Source organism: Lepidochelys kempii, chromosome 4, assembly GCF_965140265.1.
Source record: "Lepidochelys kempii isolate rLepKem1 chromosome 4, rLepKem1.hap2, whole genome shotgun sequence".
Classification (NCBI taxonomy): Eukaryota; Metazoa; Chordata; order Testudines; family Cheloniidae; genus Lepidochelys; species Lepidochelys kempii.
The window spans coordinates 91,598,025-91,623,640 of NC_133259.1; the positions used below are offsets into that span (position 1 = coordinate 91,598,025).

At 41.6% G+C, this 25,616-nt stretch overlaps 1 protein-coding gene across 1 annotated transcript in view; it reads left to right on the top strand.

Moving 5' to 3' along the window:
• CORIN (corin, serine peptidase) overlaps window positions 1-25,616 on the top strand; it is a 319,432-nt gene that overhangs the window by 190,930 nt on the left and 102,886 nt on the right. The window contains exon 6 of the mRNA XM_073342123.1: window positions 10,950-11,063. Within this exon, the coding sequence (XP_073198224.1) occupies window positions 10,950-11,063 (114 nt within the window). The remainder of the gene's footprint in view (window positions 1-10,949; window positions 11,064-25,616) is intronic.

Genomic DNA, 25,616 nt, shown 5'->3' on the forward strand with positions numbered 1-25,616 from the left:
GCCACAAGTACTCCTTTTCTTTTTGCTATCCCCAATAAATAGTCAGTATTACTAAAATTGGATTAGTTGTTCATCTATTACAGCCACCTATTGTATAAGGTATAAATGTCTTTAAAAACATTTGATTTAAAAATATATTTGAGATTAACGTTTGTGTAACAGTGATATTTGTGACTGTATACCCATTATTCTTTAGTACATTATTTTAGTTGGGATTCAAATAAGTGATTGGAGAAAAAAAAGCATAAAACAAAAAAGAGATGCTCTTTCACTTGTTCTTATTTCATCAAACCCCATATGTCTATATTACCCATTTGGATACCAAATCCTGAAATTGCCACTTCATGGGCAAACCCCTACATCCTTACAGAGTCCTGTTGAAGTTAATGGGGCATTGCATAGATATAGACATCTGCCCATGCTCTGGAAGTTGTAAGATCAGGGTCTTATATTATAAATGCTTCGGGCAGGGATGCTTTCCTCAGATTTGTCTGTAAAATGTATAGTACACATTTGGCACTTCATAAACTTGTTATTACCTTAAAAGGACAGCGTGGTTTGGTTAAGAAGAGCACCCAGAACTTCAGATCTGAACTACAGAACAGCAAAAGTGAGCTGTAATTATTCATGTGGATATGGAAACAATGAGACACAGACAAAATAGTATGGTTAAATGCAGAGACTGCAATTTTATTTAAAACTGTTAACCACCCCAAACTGCCTGCCAGGGTTATTCCAGTGCAGACCTGAACAGGCACCTAAGCCTGAGCCCAGGTATGAAAGCAATGCCCCTTCAGGCATGCCCAGGTACCCTGACTGGAAACCAGTCTCCTCCACCCCAGCGATAGGGGAGTTAAGCTGAGGGGAGCCGCAAACTGCATGAGACATAGAGGCACACCTCTCCACCCTGCTTCCAAAAGAATCTGACTTATTCTACAATTTTGAAAGATGTCTTCTTGAAGAGATCTCAGATGCTAACTGAAAAAATAAAACCACATCAGCATTTTATAGAGACTGGAGTTTATAAAGTTTCCTGCTGTGTGCTCACAGTCTGTGAAGGATTTGAGTGAAATTTGAATAGAAAAAATTATCAAAGCTTGTCAGGAAAGCAGATCAAAGATTGATATGAAGACCTGATCTTTCCTTCAGGGGAAAAATATTGCAGGATCAGGCCCTTAGTTAGTGGAGTTAGATAAGTTCTCTTATTTTATTCTTCATTTGGGCTTGATTTTTCAAGGTGAGAGCCTGCAGTTGGAGTTGTGAGAGGGCTCAGCATTTTTGAGAACCCAAATTATCAGGGGTGAGTGATATTCCTTCTTGTAACTATACCTCAGATGTGGCAGAGAAAAAACAATGAAGATACCTTTCCAAATCAACAGATAACCTGCACATCTCGGCCTGCAAGTCAGACTGTCTGTATTTCTTCAAAATATGATCAACATGCATCTGTGAAGCCTTTCAAACTATTGAAGAGCTTAATTTGGACTTTTCTTCCTATAAAATGAAGTAATTTCTGTGGGACTAAAGGCTTTAAAGCCATAGACTTTTCTTACAAGTATAGATGTTTATATACAGGAAGTTTTTAAAAACAGGTTGGACAGACACTTATCAGGGTTGGTGTAGGTTTACTTGGCCCTGCCACAGCCCAGTGTGTTGGATCCAATGACTTCTTGCAGTCCCTTCCAGCCCCACATTTCTATGATTCTGTGAAGCCAAATTGAATCTGACTACCATTTCTCTCACATATTTAATAGTAGCAAACAAATTCAGTATGGTACTGACTGGTATAGGTCTTGAAATAAGAAGTTTATATTTGGAGATGCAAATAGTTCTGTGCACCACAAGACATCTGCATTTTCAGGTATTAGAGATAAGTGAATTTTCCTTGCCAGAGATTACAAATCTGTTTGTGATTTAAAGTATTGGGCCACGTTCATTGCTGGTGTTACATTGATTCTATTGGGTTGATTCCAGTGGAGTAAAATCAGGGATGCATTTGGCTCATGTATATATTATTTCACATTACACACTTCTTTAACTCCATATTGTGCACGAAAAGGGAAGGTACCTTCATATGCCAATCTCTTCTTGTCTTTAATTAATTAATACACTCAAAAATTAAGGGATAATGAATAGCAAAACATCACTTTCCAAGCTGCACCTTAACTCAATATTGCAAAAACCCAGATACAAAGCTAATTGCAGTGAAGACATCTAAAGGGTGACAGCCCTGGCTCGGTTTGGGTAACCATGTTGGTAACAACCAGAGAGACTTTTAAAACACCAAGCATGATTTCAATAGTGGACATTCCTCTGCATGTTGATCCTATCAAAATAGTTTATTTCAGGATCAAAAGACTCAGGCACTAGCAATGATTATTTTGTGTTTCATTACAGCAGTTAAGAATCTGAATCTTGTTTAATATTCATTATTTATATTTATCATGTATCATTATATTCCTTCAGTATTTATGTTCAGACTTCCATTGGCTTCAAAGCATTTGTATCACTCTCACCCCAGCCCTCATAAGAAGCTAAATAGATTATTCACTGAGGGCCCAATCCTATATTCATTTCACACCCCAAGTCCCTATTAGCGTCACTGGGAGTTTGGTGTACACAAGGGAAGTAGGATAGAGTTCCAGGGCTGTGTATTAAGGAAACATGGATGATGTTTAGCTTCCCAGATTTGATCCTTGAATGGATTCTAAAAAGCTTAAAAATGTTCCAAGCAATCTTTCAAAATTTGGTGTCATTTCACAGAATCTGATCTGTTAAATATTCCATAACTATAATAGGATCATTCAAGGTGTGCTAGTGGTGGGCGGCAGGGCAGGAGATTAAAATGATTTAATATTTTATGGCAAATGAGACAGACCCCCATAACTTGTTTAAATACAGAGGCTGCAACTTTATTTAAAACTATCTCATTGTAATTAAAATGTAAGTAATTTCAAATAAAATTTACAGTTGGAAACATGATCAAATAAAAAGAAAGCTGGCCCTCATAATTCATAGGTAGGGCCTACCAAATTCATGGTCCATTTTGGTCAATGTCATAGTCATAGGATTTTAAAAATCATAAATTTCATGATTTCAGATATTTAAATCTGAAATTTCACAGTAACTGATGGGGTCCTGACTCAACTCTGAAGGCAGCAGCACAGAAGAAAAGGTGGCATGGTATGGTATTGCCACCCTTACTTCTCCTTTGCTGCTGGCAGGGCGCTACCTTCAGATTTGGGCACCTGGCCAGCAGCTGCTGTTCTCCAGCCACCCAGCTTTGAAGGCAGCGCAGAAGTAAGGGTGACAAATACTGCCCTACAGTAACCTTGCAACCCCCTCCCCCCTCACAACCCTCTTTTGGGTAGGAATCCCCATTCTGAGAGATGCTGGTCTCCTCATGAAATTTGCATAGTAGAGGGTAAAAGCACACCAAAGACCAGATTTCATGGGGGAGACCAGATTTCATGGTCTGTGAATTTGGTAGGGCCCTATTCATATACATCAGTCAAGTAAGAGGGGTTAAATCATAAGTCTCTTCCCCTTTAAATGTATAAATATGAAAATACATAGCAGCATTGCTGGGCTAATTGGTGTGGATGAAACACTGTGGAAAACAACATTTTGGTTCCATATGTTTCCAAATAAATTTTCCCTCCCCTCTTTTGCTAATGTAATGTATAGCACAGACCCTAGGAACTGAATATAACTCTGACTAGATAGAATAGCATAGAGCTGGGTAAATACTACCTACCCCGACCCCAAAAAAGTATTCATAGACATTTGAATAAATAAAAATGCTGAACTCCCTCTGCATGTATTTGAATTGCAGAAAGAGAAGGGTACCTATAGTTGCTTAAATGAGACTTATAGGCTTTAGGTCTGAGTCTGCACCATAGAAGTCAATGGAAGTTTTGCCTATTACATGCCTAAAATACAGATTACTCAGGTGGTTCTCCATTTCCTATAGACAACCTGTACATCTGCTGTTTATGGGCTAACAGAGGTCAAAGAAATGACTGATCTTGGTTATTATATGCAGTGTTGTAGCTGTGTTGGTCCCAGGGTATGAGAGAGACAAGGTGGGTGAGGTAGTATCTTTTATTGGACCATCTTCAATTAGTAACAGACAAGCTTTTGAGCTCCCAGAGTTCTTCTTTAGTTTGGGATTTTTTTTTTTTTGGCCTTTCTCTGTAGCCTGGAACATGGGTCATCAGCTGGGATCATCTGGGCATATCTCACCTAATCCATTCTCTATCACCTCGAGCTTTGGTGGAACCTCAGTCGTTCCTGTTCTTGGCCTGAGGCACACACTTCAGTTTCCCATGCCCTGAAATGTTTTGGTCTAACTAAAGTCTTTGGGCTTAATATAGGAGAACTTTGGTAAATGTCATGACTGTGATATAAGGGAGATCAGTTTAGATGATCTCATGGTGCTTTCTGGCTTCAAACTCTATGAAATATAAAACTCCATGAAAACAAAACAAAAATCTGAAGCAAACTTACCATAACAAATGTGAACTGTTAGTGATTTACAGTGGGGACTTTAAGTGGTGTGTTAGCATTGTTCTGGCCCTCTGTGCAAATGTGAATTTCACTCAGGAAAACTCAGGATGTTATTAAAGTTTGTAAAAAGAAAAGGAGTACTTGTGGCACCTTAGAGACTAACCAATTTATTTGAGCATAAGCTTTCGTGAGCTACAGCTCACTTCATCGGATGCATGCAGTGGAAAATACAGTGGGGAGATTTATATACACGGAGAACATGAAGCAATGGGTGTTACCATACAGACTGTAACAAGAGTGATCAGGTAAGGTAAGCTATTACCAGCCAGAGAGTGGGGGGGTGGGGGGGGAAACCTTGTGTAGTGATAATCAAGGTGGGCCATTTCCAGCAGTTGACAAGAATGTGTGAGGAACAGTGTGTGGGGGGGAAATAAACATGGGGAAATAGTTTTACTTTGTGTAATGACACATCCACTCCCAGTCTTTATTCAAGCCTAAGTTAATTGTACCCAGTTTGCAAATTAATTCCAATTCAGCAGTCTCTCGTTGGAGTCTGTTTTTGAAGGTTTTTTGTTGAAGAATTGCCACTTTTAGGTCTGTAATTGAGTGACCAAAGAGATTGAAGTGTTCTCTGGCTGGTTTTTGAATGTTATAATTCTTGTGTCCATTTATTCTTTTACGTAGAGACCGTCCAGTTTGGCCAATGTACATGGCAGAGGGGCATTGCTGGCACATGATGGCATATATCACATTGGTAGATGTGCAGGTGAACGAGCCTCTGATAGTGTGGCTGATGTGATTAGGCCCTATGATGGTATCCCCTGAATAGATATGTGGACACAGTTTGCAACGGGCTGTGTTGCAAGGATTGGTTTCTGGGTTAGTGGTTAGTGGTTTTGTTGTTTGTTGTTTGTTTAAAAATCGTATGACCATGACATTGAAATTTCACAGTGTTGTAACTGATGGGGTCCTGACTCAACTCTGAAGGCAGCAGCACAGAAGAAAAGGTGGCATGGTATGGTATTGCCACCCTTACTTCTCCTCTGCTGCTGGCAGGGCGCTACCTTCAGATTTGGGCACCTGGCCAGCAGCTGCTGTTCTCCAGCCACCCAGCTCTGAAGGCAGCTCAGAAGTAAGGGTGACAAATACTGCCCTACAGTAACCTTGCAACCCCCTCCCCCCTCACAACCCTCTTTTGGGTAGGAATCCCCATTCTGAGAGATGCTGGTCTCCTCATGAAATTTGCATAGTAGAGGGTAAAAGCACACCAAAGACCAGATTTCATGGAGGAGACCAGATGTCACGGTCTGTGAATTTGGTAGGGCCCTATTCATACACATCAGTCAAGCAAGAGGGGTTAAATCATAAGTCTCTTCCCCTTTAAATATATAAATATGAAAATACATACAGCATTGCTGGGCTAATTGTTGTGGACGAAACATTGTGGAAAACAACATTTTCCATATGTTTCCATATAAAATTTTCCCTCCCCTCTTTTGCTAATGTAATGTATAGCACAGACCCTAGGAACTGAATATAACTCTGACTAGATAGAATAGCATAGAGCTGGGTAAATACTACCTCCCCCGACCCCAAAAAAGTATTCATAAACATTTGAATAAATAAAAATGCTGAACTCCCTCTGCATGTATTTGAATTGCCACATGGTGGCATATATCACATTGGTAGATGTGCAGGTGAACAAGCAACCATAGGGCTAGAAGATTTGTTTTGTTTTAAGTGAAAGTTGATATTCTCACATAATCACTTGACTCAAACAGAAAGAAAAAGCCTCAAATATTATGAGACTCATGAAAAAATTGCCAGGGTTGTTGGCACTGCTTCAGGGCTTAAATCTTCTCCCATTATTTATATTATTTTAATCTGATCATCTTTTTATTTACCTCCCTCATTTTCTGTTTTTTTTTCCTGTACATAACCCTCCAGAATCCCCCCCTCCCGCCCCCGCCATTCACATTCTCCTTCTCTCAAACTCTCACATTAAAAAAAATAGTTTAGGGCATGCACTCTTCAGTCCTCATGCTCCATTGAGAAGGCACATAAGGGCGAGATGTGCCTGCCATTATTCAGTTCCTCTCACTGCTTCCCAGTTTAGGGACAGAGCCTGACTGTCCAACAGACTGTCAGCCTTTCATCTGTACTTCATAGCTAATTGGTTTTTTACAGTTCAATTTCGTTTATTGTTTTAGTAATTTATTCATCCGGTTGCCTGTTGCAACCTTTAGTTGTTAGCGGGTTTATTTGTCATGGGTATGGTGTCATCCAGTTCTCCTGAGTTCAAATGCTGCCACTCCTGCAAGGGAACTATTCCAACTTCATGCAGACACTCAAAATGTCTCTATTACTCCAGGAGAACTGCACATTCCTAATAAATGTGCCATTTGTAATTTCTTCAGCTCCTGGGCTAGGAAAGACAGTGAGGCCCACCTTCAGGTCTTCTGAATGACTAAATCCGTGAGACTCATTTCTGAACTGGGCTCATTGAACTCCCCTGTACAGGGACCTTCACAATCCAAGAACATGAGCACAGGCTCATTGCTTTCAAAGGCCCTGGATCAAATGATGAAGAGAGCATTGTCCTCAGACAGACCACAAGCATCTAGAAGTTCCAAAGGTAGATCACCTACCAGGGCTTACTCTAAGAGGAAAACCACCCCACAGTAGTGAACATCATGTGAGACTTCACAGCCCCGCCCAGTCTCATCACCAAATCTCAGTCCCAGACCAATTCTGACAATATGGCACCAAAACACCTGGCACTGAAATCTGAGACTTCGGGAAATAGTTTGGCATTGACCCCAGCACCGTCTGCCTCAGTGGCCCTGGCATTGACTCTCTCAGCACCTGAACCAGGTTGATTGCAGTAGTGCACCATCATCATGGCAAAGACTGTGGTACTACCCTAAGAAAACTTGGTTACAGCTCATTTATACAACCCCACACAGCATTCTTCAGGTGATCCATACCGATGGACCTGCACAGACGGCACATCTGGAGCCACAGTCCCCTTTTCTGTCAACTTCAGCACTACAGTCAACACTGACTTTATCCACTAGGATGGCACCATCAGCCCGAAGGCCACAGCACCACCTGAATCTGGGTTATACATTCTTTTCAGCTTTATCTTCAGACTCAGGGGGTGAGGAAGATTCATACCAGCAGCATCTTTACTCACCCAGATTCTCACCACAGCCCTCAACATCTTATAGCGAGTCCAGACATTTCTCACAAGAGAGATACTGGGACCCACAGAACCTGGACTCATGAGTCCCTACACCCTGGCCACTAGACTCTTATCCACCAGTTCCCATGTCGCCCTGTTGGGGACTCTAGTTGGCTCAGAGGAGTCTTGGTGTGAGTGAGCAACTGTACCACCAGAAGACTATCTGCTCCATGGCACTGCACACACAGAGATCCCAACAGTGTCCCTCCCCTGGGTTCCAGTACAGCCATAAGCAGAAGAGGAAGAAATGGAAGAGCAGGCACCTTCCAGCACTGGTAATCCTTTTCTCTTTGTCCCCGATGAGGCTGCTGTAGTGCCACAATTGGCCTCAGAAATGCATGACTACAAGGCTATCCAAAACCTATTAAAAAGGATGGCCTAGGCCCTCCAAATCCCTGTTGAGGAAGTAAAGGAGTTGGTGGATATACTCTGCAGGAAAGTAAGCCCTCCCGTCAATGAGCACCACATCGGAACCCTGTGGCAGATGCCTGCTTTGGCACTGCCTATATCTCACAATGCATGCCTCTTACAGGTGCGAAATTCTTTTACACCCCTTCCTGCTGTGTGGTCACAGTGGCAAATGAAAAGACAATTCTGGTTCACAGGTCTATTGACCTGTCAGTATCCCATCCCAAGACTTACCTCTGCTCCCAGACCTGCTGTGTCAGAACCAGAGACAGATCCCACATCCAAATCTACTGTCCCTGCACTTCACAGCATGGTGACTAGATGGATGTCATCAATGCAGCAGTCTCCATTCATTGATTCCACTTCACTCATTGATTCCACATTACTCCTCGATCCTGCAGATTCTTCACTAGTTACTTGAGCTAAAAAGAAAGAATTTGTCCCTCAGCTCTATCAAGGTTCACATGGCAACCATCTCAACTTACGACGCGCTGGCAGAGAATCACAAAATCTTCTCATTTGACAGTGATTAGGTTTCTGAAAGACCTAATTATAGTGTTTCTGCCTGTCAGGGAACCTGTTCCGCCATGAGATTTAAACCTAGTAATTGCAGATAGTAATAGCTGGCAGGGTAGCAATAGGTGCGAAGATTTGCTACACCTTTTCTAAAGATGTAGGAAGAGCTGCTGCTCACTACTGTACCAATGTCCTCTGGATGCATAATGCACTGCTTCCACTTTTCCAGGCAGATCTGCATCTAGGTATGCCAAGAACATTGGCCCCTGACTGGGGCCTTTAGACATTACTGCAAAGTAAATAATAATTGTCACAGTTTTGGGATAACTGCACCTGTGGCCCCCTCCTCTGTGGTATGCTTAAGGAATGCCCTTTCAGGTCTGAGGCCTCTAACTGTCACCTCTCTCTGAGCTGGGACCTGCATCCCTCTCCCTTCTCACCAGGAGTTAGGCTGTAGCTCCCTGGCAATTTGTGGAGATTATCCTGGCAGGAGTGACTAATATCCAGCACCTGTGCTTTGCTTTCTCTCCAAGGGTTCTGATCAATATATGCTAGTGGTTATCAGTAACCAAACAGCTCTCTCAAAGCAGAGTATATATATTGAAGGACAGAAGCCTTACAAAGAAAATATATAAAATAATAACAGGTCTAAATGCATCCTAAACATACAGCAGGGTTTGGCTCCTGCCTTGGTCAAAGGGTCATGGCTGTTCATTGGATTAAAATGAAGCCCTTTCTGTCAATTCAATCTGGCTCTTGATCCCCCAGGTTCTTTCTTTGTCTCCCGTGGCTTTTGAAACTGACCTGAACCAGTATATGCCAGTCACTCCAGGGGGTTGTACTTCTCTGGAGCTGTTTTCAGTCCCAGGACAGCTATAATCTCCCCGGAGTGGTTTTTGTTCCTGAAAGACCAGTGATGACCCTCTCCCATGAAGCAGAATACAATCCCTAGCCTACAGTAACACATATGACATTCATAAAGTTAATACAATAGTCCCCAAAGACACTGCATGTGGTTGGCATACCTGTCACAGTAATATTATCAATTATAAACATAATTTGGCTCTAAACCTAATTTGGTTTGTACTTTGGGATACAACAGAAGTACAGCTTTTGGAAATGCTTTACCCAAGCATACAAAATTCAATTTAGTGAACTTTTTCTTCTAACATTTCTATGGCTCCTTTATGTGACCGTAAACTTTGGTGACGTGTCATATTAAGCTTCAGACTCTATTATATGGCCAGCTGCATTTCTAATACAGTGCAAAACTGACCTGGCTAAAAATGGTTAAGTTCCACTATGTGAACAGAATTTTGAATTTTAATGAAATTGCCTGATGGAAATTTCCCATTTTCACAATTAAATTTAATGACTTTCTAGCTGCAAAGTGATAGTTTTCTGCTCCTGGAAACTCTCTCTCATTTTCATTTTTATAACTATATTTTACGGTTGCTGAGAATTGCTGTTTTGCTTAAGTTTATTGAGTACTGCTGTAGTTTTTAAAAAGAACAAAACCACACAATGCAGGTCAACCCCCTGTACCTGACAGCCTTTAGAATTGTACCCCTGTATAATACTATTTACGGACCTCACAAATTTTGTCAGCGTAGGTGTGCAAGGCCTTTGGGTAAAGCATGTACGTGGGCATGTGGATTGTATTCCTAGCTTTGTCTGGGATCTTATACATGTCAATTAGGTTAAGATTTTTGTGAATGACCGGTGATTTTCAATGCCTCCATTTTTGAATGCCCAGCTTGAGACACCAGAAAGGGGCTGCGTTGTCAGAACATTTTGAGTACCCACCCTCTAAAAAATCAGGCCCTCTTTAAGGTATCTCAAGAGGGGCATCCAAAACCACTAGTCACAATTTGGGTGTGTCAGTTCACAATCTGTCTACTGGGGATAATAATACTTCCCTAATACACCGGGGTATTATGAGATAAATTCATGAATGTTTGAGGGGCACCCACACTATGGTGAAGTGGGGCATATAAATTCATAGAAAGAAAATCTCACTTTGGCACTACTGAGCTGGAACCTTAGCCCTGATTGTCTTGCTCCTGAGCGCCCAGTTGCTGGCCTAAATTTGGTGTGCATCTGAACTCCACTTTCCCAGCCCATCTCTAATTAAGACTGATTAATCATGAGTTTGTTATTTAAATACACTTTTAATGGATGACACACGTTCAAAACAGATATTGCTTATGATGTTATTTTTTAAAATCTGAAAGGCTTATCCTGTGTTTTTTCCTTTCCCTTCCCTTCCAAGTGCTGTGCGGAGGAGACGAGAGCTTCTTATGTGCCAGTGGAATCTGCATCCCTGGGAAACTACAATGTAATGGCTACAATGACTGTGATGACTGGAGCGATGAGGCACATTGCAGTATGTTACTTTATATCCTTATAGTATTTGTCTAGACAGAACACTGAGTCCAGGGGAGCCTAGAAACAAAAGTCAACTATTGTAACAGGAAAAGAGCTTTGTGTAGCTTTTGTGTATATTCGCTTCTGGCCTCTCTTTCAGGTGCCTATGAATATGTTTGCCTTTGCCCAGCCTGACCACAGATTGTCTTTGTAGACCTTTTAAAGTTTATGTTTAGAAGCTTGATTTTATTGGCAGTTGAACAGCTAAGATTTCAAGGACCTATGGCGGTTAAAAGTATTATTGGACAGGACTGTGGTTTTTTTAATCGATAAGTAACTTGCCATAAAGACCATTTTTGTAAAGAGATAACCAGGTTACAAGTTTTGAGTGTATACTCTTCTGGTACTTGGCTTTGATTCTACAGCAGATACAAAATCATCTGCTTAGAAAGTTGTTTCTTCTCCAGCCCTGAATGTGTCTTTTATAAACAAATTTTACTATGAGGTGCCATGGAAAAGGAAAATATATATGCCCATTAAGTATCTTCATTTGTCATTTCCCTTCTCCAGTGTAGTATATATTTCAAAGCTCATACACATGATCATCTGTTTAGATGACTAAATTCTAAAACTAACCCCTGTGTTCAGAGACTCTGAAAAAATGAACAGTAGACAAAACAGTGAAAAGGGTAAAATAGGAAGAAAGAGGGGCGGTTTGGGGGATAAGTAAATAGATAGGGAAAATTATCAGAGAGTCAAATCAAAACTCTGGATCCAAATACACCCAAACTTTGAAAAAAATCAGATCTGGATTAGGATCTGAACTATGTAGCTTGGGCTCACTTCTGAAAATCACTTGCCTCTTATGGATTCCCAGAGGGAAACTATGTGTAACATGCATAAAATGCCTAAGTGAGTTAGGATTCTGAGTCACATTGGAGGTCCATAAATTAATGTGACTTAAATTCACAAATAATTTAGCTGCTTTGGGAAATTTTTACACATAGTTTTTATCTGGGAATCTATTAGAAGCAAGTCATGGCTGCCATCTCCTATAAGTCTCAATAGGAGTAAGGCTACAGGTTGCCAAACCTGTTGTGTTTTTACCCTCAGTGTTAACTCCAGTTTAATTTAGAATAACATTTTCAAAAGTACCTACATGATTTAGGATCCTATATCCTATTGAAAGTCAATTGAAAGGTTGAGGGCATAGAAGTAATTTAACAGTAAAGCATTACAGGGATGTTGTAATTATTAAAAAACAAGCATTACAAACTCAGAAAATTCAGAATTAAGATTAGATTGAAAAGAAATCCAAACATGTGAAGGTATGGAAATGCACAGTTAACATTAACTTGCATAACACTGTGCAATCAATATACAAATATGATTAGTGCATCAGTGTTTGTAATCCTAGATTAAATTAAATTGAATTTTAAAGACACAGATTTTTTTCTATTTTCTCCCCTCATAGTGGCACACAAGGGAGAGGTAAGGTTATTTGGTTGCCTTAACCATGCATTGTCCCCTGTTCTGACAGGGAGTACCACCTTCCCTTGAGGGCAGCTTCGCTTTTACTCTTATTGGAATAAGTAGCTAAGGGCAGGCTGTGGCCTCACTCTTATGGACAGCAATAACAGAGTGGCAGCCAATTTGAAATGGAAGAACATTATATGTCAGCCCCTGCTGAATAAGAAACTTTCAATTATGAAGAATAATAGCAAAAATTACTATTAATTCTAAAACAAATCTTCAAATATAGCTAATGTGTGGGATTTGAATGAGTTTTAGCTATGTGGGTAGGTTGAAGAGTCTGCATTGTTCAGATGCTGAGAGGCAAAAACATGGTCAGACACAGGGTGCTCTGGGATAGAAAGAGGTTGGGCACCAGGTAATTTTCAAAATAAAATTACCTAAAGAAAACAAACAATTATCAGACTTGATAATTGGGAGAACCAACAGTCAATTACATGGAATTACTAATTAATTGCTTCTCATATGAGGAGTTCAGGATAACCAAATCAAAAGATGGAATTATTGATTATGATTATTAATGAGACTGCACTCAAGGATTAACCACTTACATTTTACAAAGAATTCTTTTCCCTATACACTAAAGGATGTCCCCAAATAAACAATTGAATGTGACTTTGAAACATTTATTTAAACATCAAAATGAAAAAAGAAACTAATAATTAAATCAATAGGGATAATGCAAATGGGATACACCAGATAAAAACAGGTAAATAAAAGCAGTGATACAATGTAGCAATATTTAAAGCAATATGAAATTCTAAAATATAAAGTACATTGAAACAAAGTTGGTTAACTTTAGTGAATGAACTAGTATTAAAAAATTGAGTATAAAATTTGAAAACTATGAGCATCAACCAGTATGGTAAAAAGAAAAGGAGTACTTGTGGCACCTTAGAGACTAACAAATTTATTTTATTAAATTTCTGTAGCTCACGAAAGCTTATGCTCAAATAAATTTGTTAGTCTCTAAGGTGCCACAAGTACTCCTTTTCTTTTTGCGAATACAGACTTACACGGCTGCTACTCTGAAACCAACCACTATGGTATTCACTTGATTACCATAGACAAATTGGAGGATTGGGCCAAAAGAAATCTGATGAGGTTCAACAAGGATAAGTGCAGGGTCCTGCACTTAGGACGGAAGAACCCAATGCACAGCTACAGACTAGGGACCGAATGGCTAGGCAGCAGTTCTGCAGAAAAGGACCTAGGGGTGACAGTGGACGAGAAGCTGGATATGAGTCAGCAGTGTGCCCTTGTTGCCAAGAAGGCCAATGGCATTTTGGGATGTATAAGTAGGGGCATAGCGAGCAGATCGAGGGACGTGATCGTTCCCCTCTATTCGACATTGGTGAGGCCTCATCTGGAGTACTGTGTCCAGTTTTGGGCCCCACACTTCAAGAAGGATGTGGATAAATTGGAGAGAGTCCAGCGAAGGGCAACAAAAATGATTAGGGGACTGGAACACATGAGTTATGAGGAGCGCCTGAGGGAGCTGGGATTATTTAGCCTGCAGAAGAGAAGAATGAGGGGGGATTTGATAGCTGCTTTCAACTACCTGAAAGGGGGTTCCAAAGAGGATGGCTCTAGACTGTTCTCAATGGTAGCAGATGACAGAACGAGGAGTAATGGTCTCAAGTTGCAGTGGGGGAGGTTTAGATTGGATATTAGGAAAAACTTTTTCACTAAGAGGGTGGTGAAACACTGGAATGCGTTACCTAGGGAGGTGGTAGAATCTCCTTCCTTAGAGGTTTTTAAGGTCAGGCTTGACAAAGCCCTGGCTGGGATGATTTAACTGGGAATTGGTCCTGCTTCGAGCAGGGGGTTGGACTAGATGACCTTCTGGGGTCCCTTCCAACCCTGATATTCTATGATTCTATGATTACTTAGGATACTAACAGCATCAATAGGTTGTTTACCCTAATTAAGACTAACTAGTAGCTAAAAAATATTAACATAATTCAACAGCTAAAGTTAAAAAAAAAGATATAAGAACATAAGAATAGCCATGCTGTGTCAGACCAATGATCCATCTAGCCCAGTATCCTGTCTCCTACAGTGGCTAGTACCAGGGCTTCAGGGGAACTGTACTGAACAGAGCAGTTGCAGTGAACCGCTTTGTCTTGTACTCTCAGCTTCTGGCTGTGAGAGGTTTAGGGTTACCCTGAGCATGGAATTACATGCCTGACCATTTTGGCAAATAGCCATTGATAGACCTATCCTCTGTGAACTTATCTAGTTCTTTGTTGAACTCAGTTATACTTTTGGCCAGCACAACATCCTATGGCAATGAGTTCCACAGGTTAATTGTGTGTGTGCACTGTGGATTTATATAGTAGCATTATGATATTTTTAGTCTTATTTTCTATCCCTTTCCTAATAGTTCCTAACATTCTGTTGGCCTTTTTGACCGCTGCTGTGTATTGAGCTAAAGTGTTCTTGAGACATAATAAAGTTTTTCAATCCCTGCTTTAAGTGTAAGACAGTAACTGGAACCAATACCAGTGCTTTCATAATAAAGAAATGTGCTAGTTACCCCAAATATTTTGATGTGTTGTTGATAGTTGAATTATTACATGGTTGATGATCTGTCTAAGAAGATAACGGAGAGGAAAAGAAAATGTGCTTTTCTCTAACTTTCTGTGCTTTAAACTAGTTTGCATAAACTAACAGTGCTGATACTGATATGTGGCATTCCTGTATTTAACAGGATCCAGAACAACACCTGGGAAACTTTTTACACTGGTGTAATTTAACAAAGTCCAAACTTTATTAGATCTTAGATAAGTTTGATCTGGAGTGAAGTTTGTTTTAATGCTCCAGCTGTAAACTTTTGGAGAGAAAAAAAGAGGTTTATGGAACAGCAGATGCAAACTTAACTACAGAATCAGAGATAAGGTTCTGGTTGTGTTAAGTAATTTGACCAGTTGTAAAACATCTGGCTCAACTCTGATCTCATTTACACTGGTATAACTTCACTTCTATGGAACTGTTCTCTGAAGATCAGTAGGTGGAAGCAAAGGCTTCTAGTAATGTAGATGGAGAAACAAATTTGAATCCTGATCCTGCAAACAATTAAGCACTTGTGTAACGTTGCTGACATGAGTAATCCTGTTGAATACAATGAGGTTGCTAATGTGAGTGACAATGAGATTGCTCAAGTTACCGACATGCTTGAAGGTTTGCAGTATCAGAATCTTGGTAGTCTTTTCTAGACCTGTTCATTTATTCCTGGCCCAGGGGAGGATTGTTTGTCCAGAGTGTTTTCTCTGGAGTGAACAGAATGAGGCTGTGGTGACAATGATGAATAATTTGCTGTGGAAGTAGCTTTCTCTTGGTTGTACACTGTGTTGATGTTTAGCCGTTCAGTTAAATTGATTTGATGTACTGTAATTAAGTCAGTCCTCAGTGTGTCTAGACAGTGATGCTACATAACTTCATAAAACTAAAAAAAGATTTTATTTCTTTGAAATGACGTAAAAGGCTTTCTGTAAACTAATTAACCAACAAACTCTATCTGGTTTCAGATCAGTAGACTTTAAAATGTAGTTAATTGTATCTTTGAAGGGGCACTGGACTGATTTAGGGTACATCTATATTTGAACTGGGATGTGTGATTCCCAGCTCGCATAGACATACCCATGCTAGCTTTGCTTGAGCTAGCTCCTAAAAATAACAATGTGTCTGTGGTGGCATGGGTGGCTGCTCAGGCTAGCTGCCCCAAGTACTGTCCTGCCTGGGACAATCCTACCCCCTGCGTGCACGCTTGGTGTGCCGCTGTGGACACACTGCTACTTGTAGGTGCTATCCCAAACACTGCTAACATGGGTATGTCTATGCAAACTGAGAATCGCACCTCCTAGTGCAAATGTAGATTTACCCTTAGGTTCAAAGGGCCAAATTCTGCTGTTGTAAACTGGCACAGCTGTATGGAAGTAAAAATATGGGATTATGTAAAAACACAATGGTTATTAAATTAAAGATGAAAAGAAATACTTCCATGAATATGTTTTGTGATTTAAACGAAAACATTTTTGTTAGTTTGTTTTAGATTTAAGCATAAGAGCATTATGATTTCTCCAGCATGTGACAGATGAGGAGGTCAAATTGTTGGCAAACAAGTACAGCAAAGTACTTATTTTTAAACAATTATGTAATCACTTCATTTAGGGTTGTTGTTTTTTTTAAATGTTCAAAACAATCATTGTTTTCTACTAATGTTTTGTTAAATTAAATAATAATTCCAAATGGCTGAAGAAATAGGGAGCTACCCATCTTGCTTGTCTGCTAACTTGTGGCTACACCTGGATTTTCTCAGGTGGACTCCTGCAACTGCATACAGCCCCATTGTTCTGCATGGGTGTAAGTGTCTGCTCAGGTGGACCCAGTTGCAGGATCTGGCCCCCTAGGGAGACAAATTCTGCTTATCTTCCTTGCATAAAAAGTGTCATTGACTTCAAGAGGACCACTCATGTGAAGAAGGTGAGTGAGATTTAGCCCATAGTCTGCAACAAAGAAAGGGCTTCTCAGCATTTGAATGCATGGGGAAGGCTAGAGATTTTCACAGTCAAGATCTATTATTTATTAGAACTCTTTATTAGTTCAAAGAATGTTTACATATTTTCCATGCAAACTTTTCTAATACATAATAAAAGTTACCTTAAAACAACTAGGGAGCTCTTCAGCCTCTCCTGAATTAATCTACTGGTTAATACTTCCATTATTTTGGATTATGTCAGAACACAGAATGTCTTTCTGGGAAATACATTAGTAGTAAAATCGCAGCTCTCATTGAGATGTCTTTTGTTATTTGTATTGCAGTAACATCCAAAGGCCTCAATCAAGATACTTTTATTTTTGAAAATAATTTATATCGCAAATGCAGGCTCATGAAATAGAGGTTATAAAAAGAATTACTGATACTAAAGAGATGAATCCCAGAGTGTTTTAAGTGGCCTGCATCAATAAATTATCAGTATTATATTGCACAGTGAATTATCTTCCTTTCCTCTCCTTGGCTTCTTCTGATACACCAAATAAATTATTTAGGTAACTTTTAGAGTCTAGACAATTGTAGAATCCAATGAGCCGTTTGCAATGATCGTTTCATGTTTTATGTGAGATACTGTCGTTTCTTTATTTTCAGGCAGATATTACACACACACACACACACACGAGATTAACATAGCAATTTTAATCATGAAATGTAAGAGACTTTTAAGTTATTAAGTTTACAAGTACAGGGGCAATTTCTGCCCTGACTTACACACTGTGCAACTTTACTGACGTGGATGGGTGTAACTGGAGGCAGAATTTTTCATACTGCATATAAGATTCCTTATACCCAATTTTACTAAACAAATCCAGTGAAATTATACAAACATATTTTAAAACAAATGACACAGAAGTTGCTGGAACTTAAAATTATCTTTAAGGGGTGGGATGGGGAATTGACAGACAGAAGAGTGTGTATTGCAATAGGGAAATTGAAAGGGCAAGTACGTTAATAGAGGTCAAAGGGCTGGTAAATCTGAAAGCTTGACCAGCCTTAACCAAACTGATATGAAACTTAAAAAAGATTTGGGTTTAATAGAGATTAGGAACAGGAATGAAGTTCAACTAATTTTTATTTTATGAAAACTGGCTTTGGCCCATCCCTAATGAAAATTAAATTCTACCAGTTAGAAGTGGTGGTTATGAAGTGGGATTTGTATAATGATGAGAATAAGTAGCTGTCTAATATATTATTGCCAAAACCTTAATGAAAACGTTAAGACATTTAGACTTGCATATTCACTTATTTCAGCCCTTGCAAAGACATCTGTGTGCCTTTGTTTAAATTACACTGTCTGAGTTTCAGAGTGCTGTTGTCAAGCTGTGCCATGCTCTAAATGTCATTTCTGTAGCTATGAAAGGATGATTGTAAATATGTATTAGGGCATGAATGCAGATCAAACAGTTAACTTAGCCAGAAGAGGGACCATGGGGAAAAGACAGCTTTGTTTTGTTTACAATGAGGAATACTAAGAAATAGATACAGTCAGAGTTACATACCGATGGGAAAAGATAGAGGCTTGCCAGGGTAGTTCATGCTGATACAGATTCAAGACAAATAATGTTTTGAATTTTAAACCCAGCGGGGTGCTGTTCTGCTCATATGAAATATACACAGAAGTCACATATTTTCATTTAGTTTTATGGTTTTGGAATTTGCCATTTCGTTCCTTTTCTCTTTTTTTATACACTGGTCTGAAAAATTCAAGACAGTGACATTATTTTATTACATTCTCTTACACACAGTGCTTGGCTTTAAGTCATAAGTTCAGATCTAAACTTCTGAAATAATGCAAAATTAGTAGAGAGAACAAATCTTTTTGTGGGGGTAAGAAGTGATTAATATACATAGTCCAAAATTAAGGTTGTTAAGCCTGGGGAAGCTCTACAAATTTACCAAACTCTCCCAAATTTGAGACCACTCCCTTAGTTCTATTAACAGAAGTGCTAATACTAAAGCAGTCAGGCCAAGCCTGAAGACTGTCAAGCCCCATGTCTAAGGTTGGGAAGAGGAGACCTGCACCCTCTGTGTGACTGGTTACTGCTTAAAGGTTTAGGAGCGCATGTTAATGAACTCCCTACCCTTTCTTCTCCCCCAAACAGTGCCATGAGCATTTCCAACCCCTTCTCTCCATGCAAAGAAGTGCAAAAGTGCTACAGTGATCTTCATGTGGCTCCTGTGTGCAAAGACAGAGGGTTTGAGGATGGATATTCATCTTCTAAAAAGAGTAATAAAAGATGTTACCATGTAGCAATATGTGTGGGAGTGTAGTGGCTGCTGGAGTTCTGGCCATTTTCCCTCCCGGATTACCAGGAATCATAGTTTCTTTATCTTGGTGAACTTTCTCCTCTTCCCTTGGTTGGCTGATTTGCTTTGGAACTCTCTGCCAGGAAGATCAGAAGTACATCAGAAGCAGGAAGCCTGCCAATCAGTGGGGCTACTGGATCATTAAGGTGCTAAAGGAGCTAATGCTGTTTTGGAGATGCTAAATTAATTCTTTGCATCGGTCTTCACTGCAGAGGATGTAAGGCAGATCCCACACCGGAGCCATTTTTTTTTGGTGACAGAGCTGAGGAACTGTCCCATTTTGAGGTGTCAGTAGAGGAGGTTTTGGAACAAATTGATAAATTAAACAGTAATAAATCAGCAGGACCAGATGGTCTTCACCCAAGAGTTCTGATGGAACTCAAATATGAAATTGCAGAACTATTACTGTGGTATGTAACCTATCACTTTAATCAGCCTTTGAACCAGATGACTGGCGGATAGCTAATGTAATGTCAATTTTTTTAAAAGGCTCCAGAGGCAATCCTAGCAAATACAGGGCACTAAGCCTAACTTCAGTACCAGGCAAATTGGTTAAACTATAATAAAGAACAGAAATATCAAACATATTGATGAACACAATTATGTTGGAAAAACGTCAAAATTGCTTTTGTAAAGGGAAATCATGCCTCACTAATTTATTAAAATTCTTTGACGGGGTCGACAATCTTGTGGACAGGGTGGTACAGTGGATATAATGTACTTGAACTTTCAGAAAGCCTTTGACAAGGTCCCTCACCAAAGGCTCTTAAGCAAAGTCAGCTGTCATGGGTTAAGAGGGAAGGTTCTCTCATGGATCAGTAACTGGTTAAAAGACAGGAAACAAAGGGTAGGAATAAATGGTCAGTTTTCACAGTGCAGAAAGGTAAATAGTGGGGTCCCCCACTGATCTGTACTGGGACTAGAGCTGTTCAACATTTTCATAAATGATCTGGAAAAAGGGGTAGACAGAGAGGTGGCAATGTTTTCTGACTATGCAAAATTATTCAAGATAGTTAAGTCCAAAGCTAATTATGAAGAGTTACAAAGGAGTCTCACAAAACTGGGTGCCTGAGCAACAAAATGGTAGATGAACTTCATTGTTGATAAATGCACTGGAAAATATAATCCCAATTATACATACCAAATGATGGGGTCTAAATTACTGTTACCACTCAAGAAAGAGATCTTGGAGTCATTGTGGATAGTTCTCTGAAAATAACTCCTCAATGTGCAGTGGCAGTCAAAGAAGCTAACAGAATATTAGTAACCATTAGGAAAAGGGTACATAAAACAGAAAATATCATAATGACACTATCTAAATTCAGGGTATGCCCACACCTTGAATACTGTATGCAGTTCTGATCCTCCCACCTCAAAAAAGATATGTTAGAATTGGAAGAAGTACAGAGAAGGACAACAAAAATGATTTGGGGTATAGAACAGTTTCCATACAAGATTTTAAAAAGCTGGAACTGTTCAGCGTAGAAAAGAGATGACTAAGGGGGGATATGATAGAGCTCTATAAAATCATGAATGACATAGAAAAAGTGAATAAAGAAGTGTTATTTACCCCTTCACATAACACAAAAACCTGGGGTCACCCACTTAAATGAATAGGCAGTACGTTTAAAACAAACATAAGGAGGTACTTCTTCACACAATGCACAGTCAATCTATGGAATTCATTGCCAGGGGATATTCTGAAGGCCAAAAGTATAATGAGGCTCAAAAAAGAATGAGATAAATTCATGTAGGATAGGTCCATCAATTGCTATTAGCCAAGATGGTGAGGGATGAACCCCCCTGCTCTGAGTATCCGTAGTTTCTGACTGCCAGTAACTGGGACTGGACGACAGAGCATGGATGACTCGCTGATTGCCTGTTCTGTTCATTCCCTCTGAAGCATCTGGCATTGGCCACTGTCAGAAGACAGGATACTGGGTTAGATGGATCATTGATCTAACCCAGTATGGCCGTTCTTACATTTCTTATCTCTCTTTTTATATTGTCTCTCTCTGGCCGGCATTAAATAAGCCTAGAGAAATCCTGTCTTCTCTCTTGCTGGTATGTTGGTGCTGTCTCTCAGATTACTGGGAGCTCTTTGAATTAAAGCACTGAGTCTCAATATGGAGGTGCACATCTCTCATGTTTACTGGACATATCTATATTGCATGAAAGTCTACATATTATACTGACTAATCTCATTGTGTCTTAGCCCAGCATGCTTTGGGGGAAGTGTGAAAATAGAAGGATTTTGTGTGGTAGATTGAGAATTCTTGGGTTGTTCTTAAATCCAGGTCAAGAATCAGGGAGAGATCTTTCTTGTGTGTGTACTTGTTATAGCTGCTCCATGCTGTGGTACACCAAACCCCTAAGTAGAGCCCTACCAAATTCATGGCCATGAAAAACATGGCACGAACCATGAAATCTGGTCTCTCCCGTGGAATCTGGTCTCCCCTGTGAAATCTGGCTATTGTAGCGGAGTCATGGTATTGCCACCCTTATTTCTGCACTGCCTTTAGAGCTGGGTGGCCAGAGAACAGCATAACCTTATCCTTTCTATCAATGAATCAATCTCTTATCTCTAAATTACAATTTGGCAGGTACTAGCATCAATTTACTACTGCCATCAGATATGACAAAACAAAACAATGTACCTGTTACGGTTTTGTTAATTATGCTACCCCAAAAAATTAATTGTGAGTAATTTTCTGTACTTTAGTGTCTCACACTATAACAATGTGGAACAACACTGAATTAAGAGGATAGTCAGTATTTTAGACTGAACACAAGAGTACTTACTGGCAGTGTTCCCTCCAATTTTTCCCACCTATATGCGGAATGAATTTTGTTATGTGCACTAATATGGAGGTGATGTGTGACACATCACCTTCATATTGGTGCACGTAAGAAAATTAATGTGGTGGGGGTGGGGCTGAGGGGTTCGGAGTGTCAGAGGGGGCTGGAGTGCAGGGGTGTGAGGGCTCCGGCTGGGGGTGCGGGCTCTGGGCTGGGGCAGAGGGTTGGGTGCAGGGGGTGAGGGCTCCTGCTGAGGGTGCAGGCTCTGGGGTGAGGCCAGGGATGAGGGGTTTGGGATGCAAGAGGGTGTTCTGGGGCTATGCCAGGGAGAGAGGACTCTCCCCAGCTCTCTCTTCCCACAGCAACACCTAGGCTGTGGGGGAGAGGTGCCTCTCCACAATGTGGCAACTCCGGGGCTGGGGCCGCAGGATTGGCACCCCTCCCCTGGCAGGACTGGGCTGGGGCTGGGTTTGGGCCAGGGGATGGGCATTGTGGCAAGTCTGCGATGGGGCTGGGTTTGGCACGTGGGAGGGCCGCCCTGGCCCAGCTGATCCAGGCACCCTGGCTGTGGCAGACTTGGGGCTCGGGGAAGGGTACCCCACACCGGTCCGGGCTGCCCCAGATGCAGCAGGTTGGGGGCTGGGCTAGTTTGGGGCGGGGGGAGAGCCTTCCCTCCCTTGGCAAGTCCCTGGACGGGTTCTCTGAGTGGTGCTAGGAAGGCTGCTGCGCGGCCACGCAGCTTACAGGGAACTTAGCCTACTGGGTCCTTTGTCCCATCTGCCACACAATTGACAGTCATGGAAAGAAAGAATAAACCCACTTGGGGATGTCTGTATTAGTAGATCATTTGGAGAGAAAATAGTGGACCAGATTCTGTGCTCACACCAGTGTAAACCCAAAGTTATGCCTTTGAAGTCATTCTAGTAAGATCAAAGTCAGGCCCACAAGTTCTTATAAGTAAAAGATTTAGGGTCAGATTTTCAAAACAGCTTACTCTTTGTTTAGCTGTGGCCCTTGAAAATCAAGAGTGATCCTGGGTGGTCTAGAAGTGAGGATGGGAGTAGGGATAAGAAGTCACAATTGCTATAATTTCTGAGCCCCGGAGAATAATTCATGAGCACAATATTGGACAGTTCCATGCTGTTAAAATCATTGGATACAATGAGAAATTGTTATGCATGTGCTATTTCACAATAGGTTAAAATGATTTTCATAATGTAGCCCTAGCTCCCTCTGCTTTGGGTCTATAACACAAAGTCAGGCCAGATGGCTGCAAGAGAGTCTTGGTAGGCCGATATGTTAGCCCCAGAATATTAAAGGCTCTTTTCCCTATAAACTGAGAAGTGGTTACCTCAGGTCAATTAGGGACACCTGATTCCAACTAAGGGCTGCCTGAGGCCTTTAAAAACCCCTTCTCTGGGCAGAGAAGAGGGGAAGAGAGAGAGAGAGAGACAAGCTGTTGCCAGGCTAGTGGCAGCAGAGAAATAAGCTGTTCCAGGGTGAAAGGCTGTGCTCCTTCCGTTAGGGAAACAGCCAAACCTGAGCGCCTGCTGGAGGGAGGACTAACACCCCAGGACAATCAACAGGACGACACCCTGCACCAGTGAGGGGCAGCGAAAGTTACCCCCCTGGGGTTTTTTTTGTTTATGAGACTGTTTCCTTTTTGTTTGGTGGAGGATAACCCCAAAGGCCAACCCTCAGCCCTGAAATTGGGACTAAGGGAGCACAGAAGGGGGAAGGCAAACCCTGCCCTGAGAAGGGTTGCCCACCTCAGGCCCACCATTGCCAGAGGGGGCAGCGCTAAATCTGGCGAGAGAAAGGAGGTGCCTTGCCACACCTGGTGTTAGGAGTGGGATAGACTTCGTGGCAAACTGTCCCACGGCAAGGTAAATCACTTCCACCCCCAAAATGGACGATGTAGTGAGGGCACCAGTACAGGCCACAGCAGCAAAACAAAAGACTACCAGGGTCCAGATGGCTGCCCAACAGGAGTCGGTATAGCTACAGCAGGAAACAAATCAACTGCTGATGTGCCAGCAGCCCAGGATCGAGCCACCCTGAAGGAGGTCATGAACCAGCTGAAGGCCCTGACCGCTCTGACCCATGGCCATGATGGGACATGGTCCCTAAGGGCAAGTAGTTACCTACAGAAGATGACAGTGGAAGATGATGTGGAGGCATATCTTCTTGCCCCCAAGAGAATGGGCCAACGTGAGGCCTGGCCCCAAGACCAGTGGGCCAGCATCCTCGCCCCTTTCCTGTGTGGGGAGGCCCAGAAGGCATACTACGACATGGCAGTGGAAGCAGCTACAGTTTACCCCCGGCTGAAGGCTGAGATTCTGGTGAGGTCCGGGGTGACAACATCTATAAGGGCCAGAGGTTCCATGAGTGAAGGTATCGGGATGGCAGAGCACCGAGGTCTCACCCGTTCGACCTGATCCATCTGATGTAGAAGTGGCTGTGCCCCGAGATCCACAACCTGGAGAAAATTATGAAAGTCATAACCTTGGACAGGTTCACAAGAGGACTACTGCCAAACCTACGAGGATGGGTCAGCCAAAGTGACACCTCCTCCTGTGATGCATTAGTTGCCCTCGTAGAGAGACACTTAATAGCTAAAGAACTTTCTTGGACTACCAGGGAAGAGATGCACTGGGGCAAGAGGTCAGTCCCCACCCCAAGGGCCCAGGCTTCTGAAGCACTGGGCAGAACTATATTGGGTGGGGGAAGGAGGCTGAAGAGTGGCCTGAGGCTGCAAAGGGACTTGGGGACCTGGGGAGAAAGGGTCATGGGATAAGGCCCACTAGCCCAAAGAATACAGGGATACCTCGAGTAGGATATAGGTGTTATGCTTGTGGGGGAATGGGGCATATAATGATCCAGTGCCCTAAAGTGGAGGAGCCCATGCAGTGCAATCTGGGGGATCATGAAGATCTGGCTTGATAAACCTCTTGGGAGTAGCGATGGCCCCCCATAGATACATGTGGCCACTTAGGATAAATGGCATACAGACCATTGAATTAGTGGACTCCGGAAGTGCCATCATGCTGGTCTCAGGGAAACTTGTGGGTCGGGACCAGTTGTCTCGGGCCAAGCACGCTGGAATAACCTGTGTACATGGTGCTGTCAATTATCCAACCATTCCTGTACAAATTGAGGTCTAGGGGAATACCACCAGAGTGATGGCGGGGCTGGTCCCGAAATTCCCATATCCAGTCCTTATAGGATGAGACTTCCCAGGGTTTGGAGGTCTATTCCCCATAGATGAGTCAGAAGAGAGTAGTGACCCCGGGATGAATACAATGGCCCCAGTAACTAGCCCTCTCCCGGTCTTCTGTGAATTAGCCCAGGACTTGTTCTCTACAACTGGGAAGC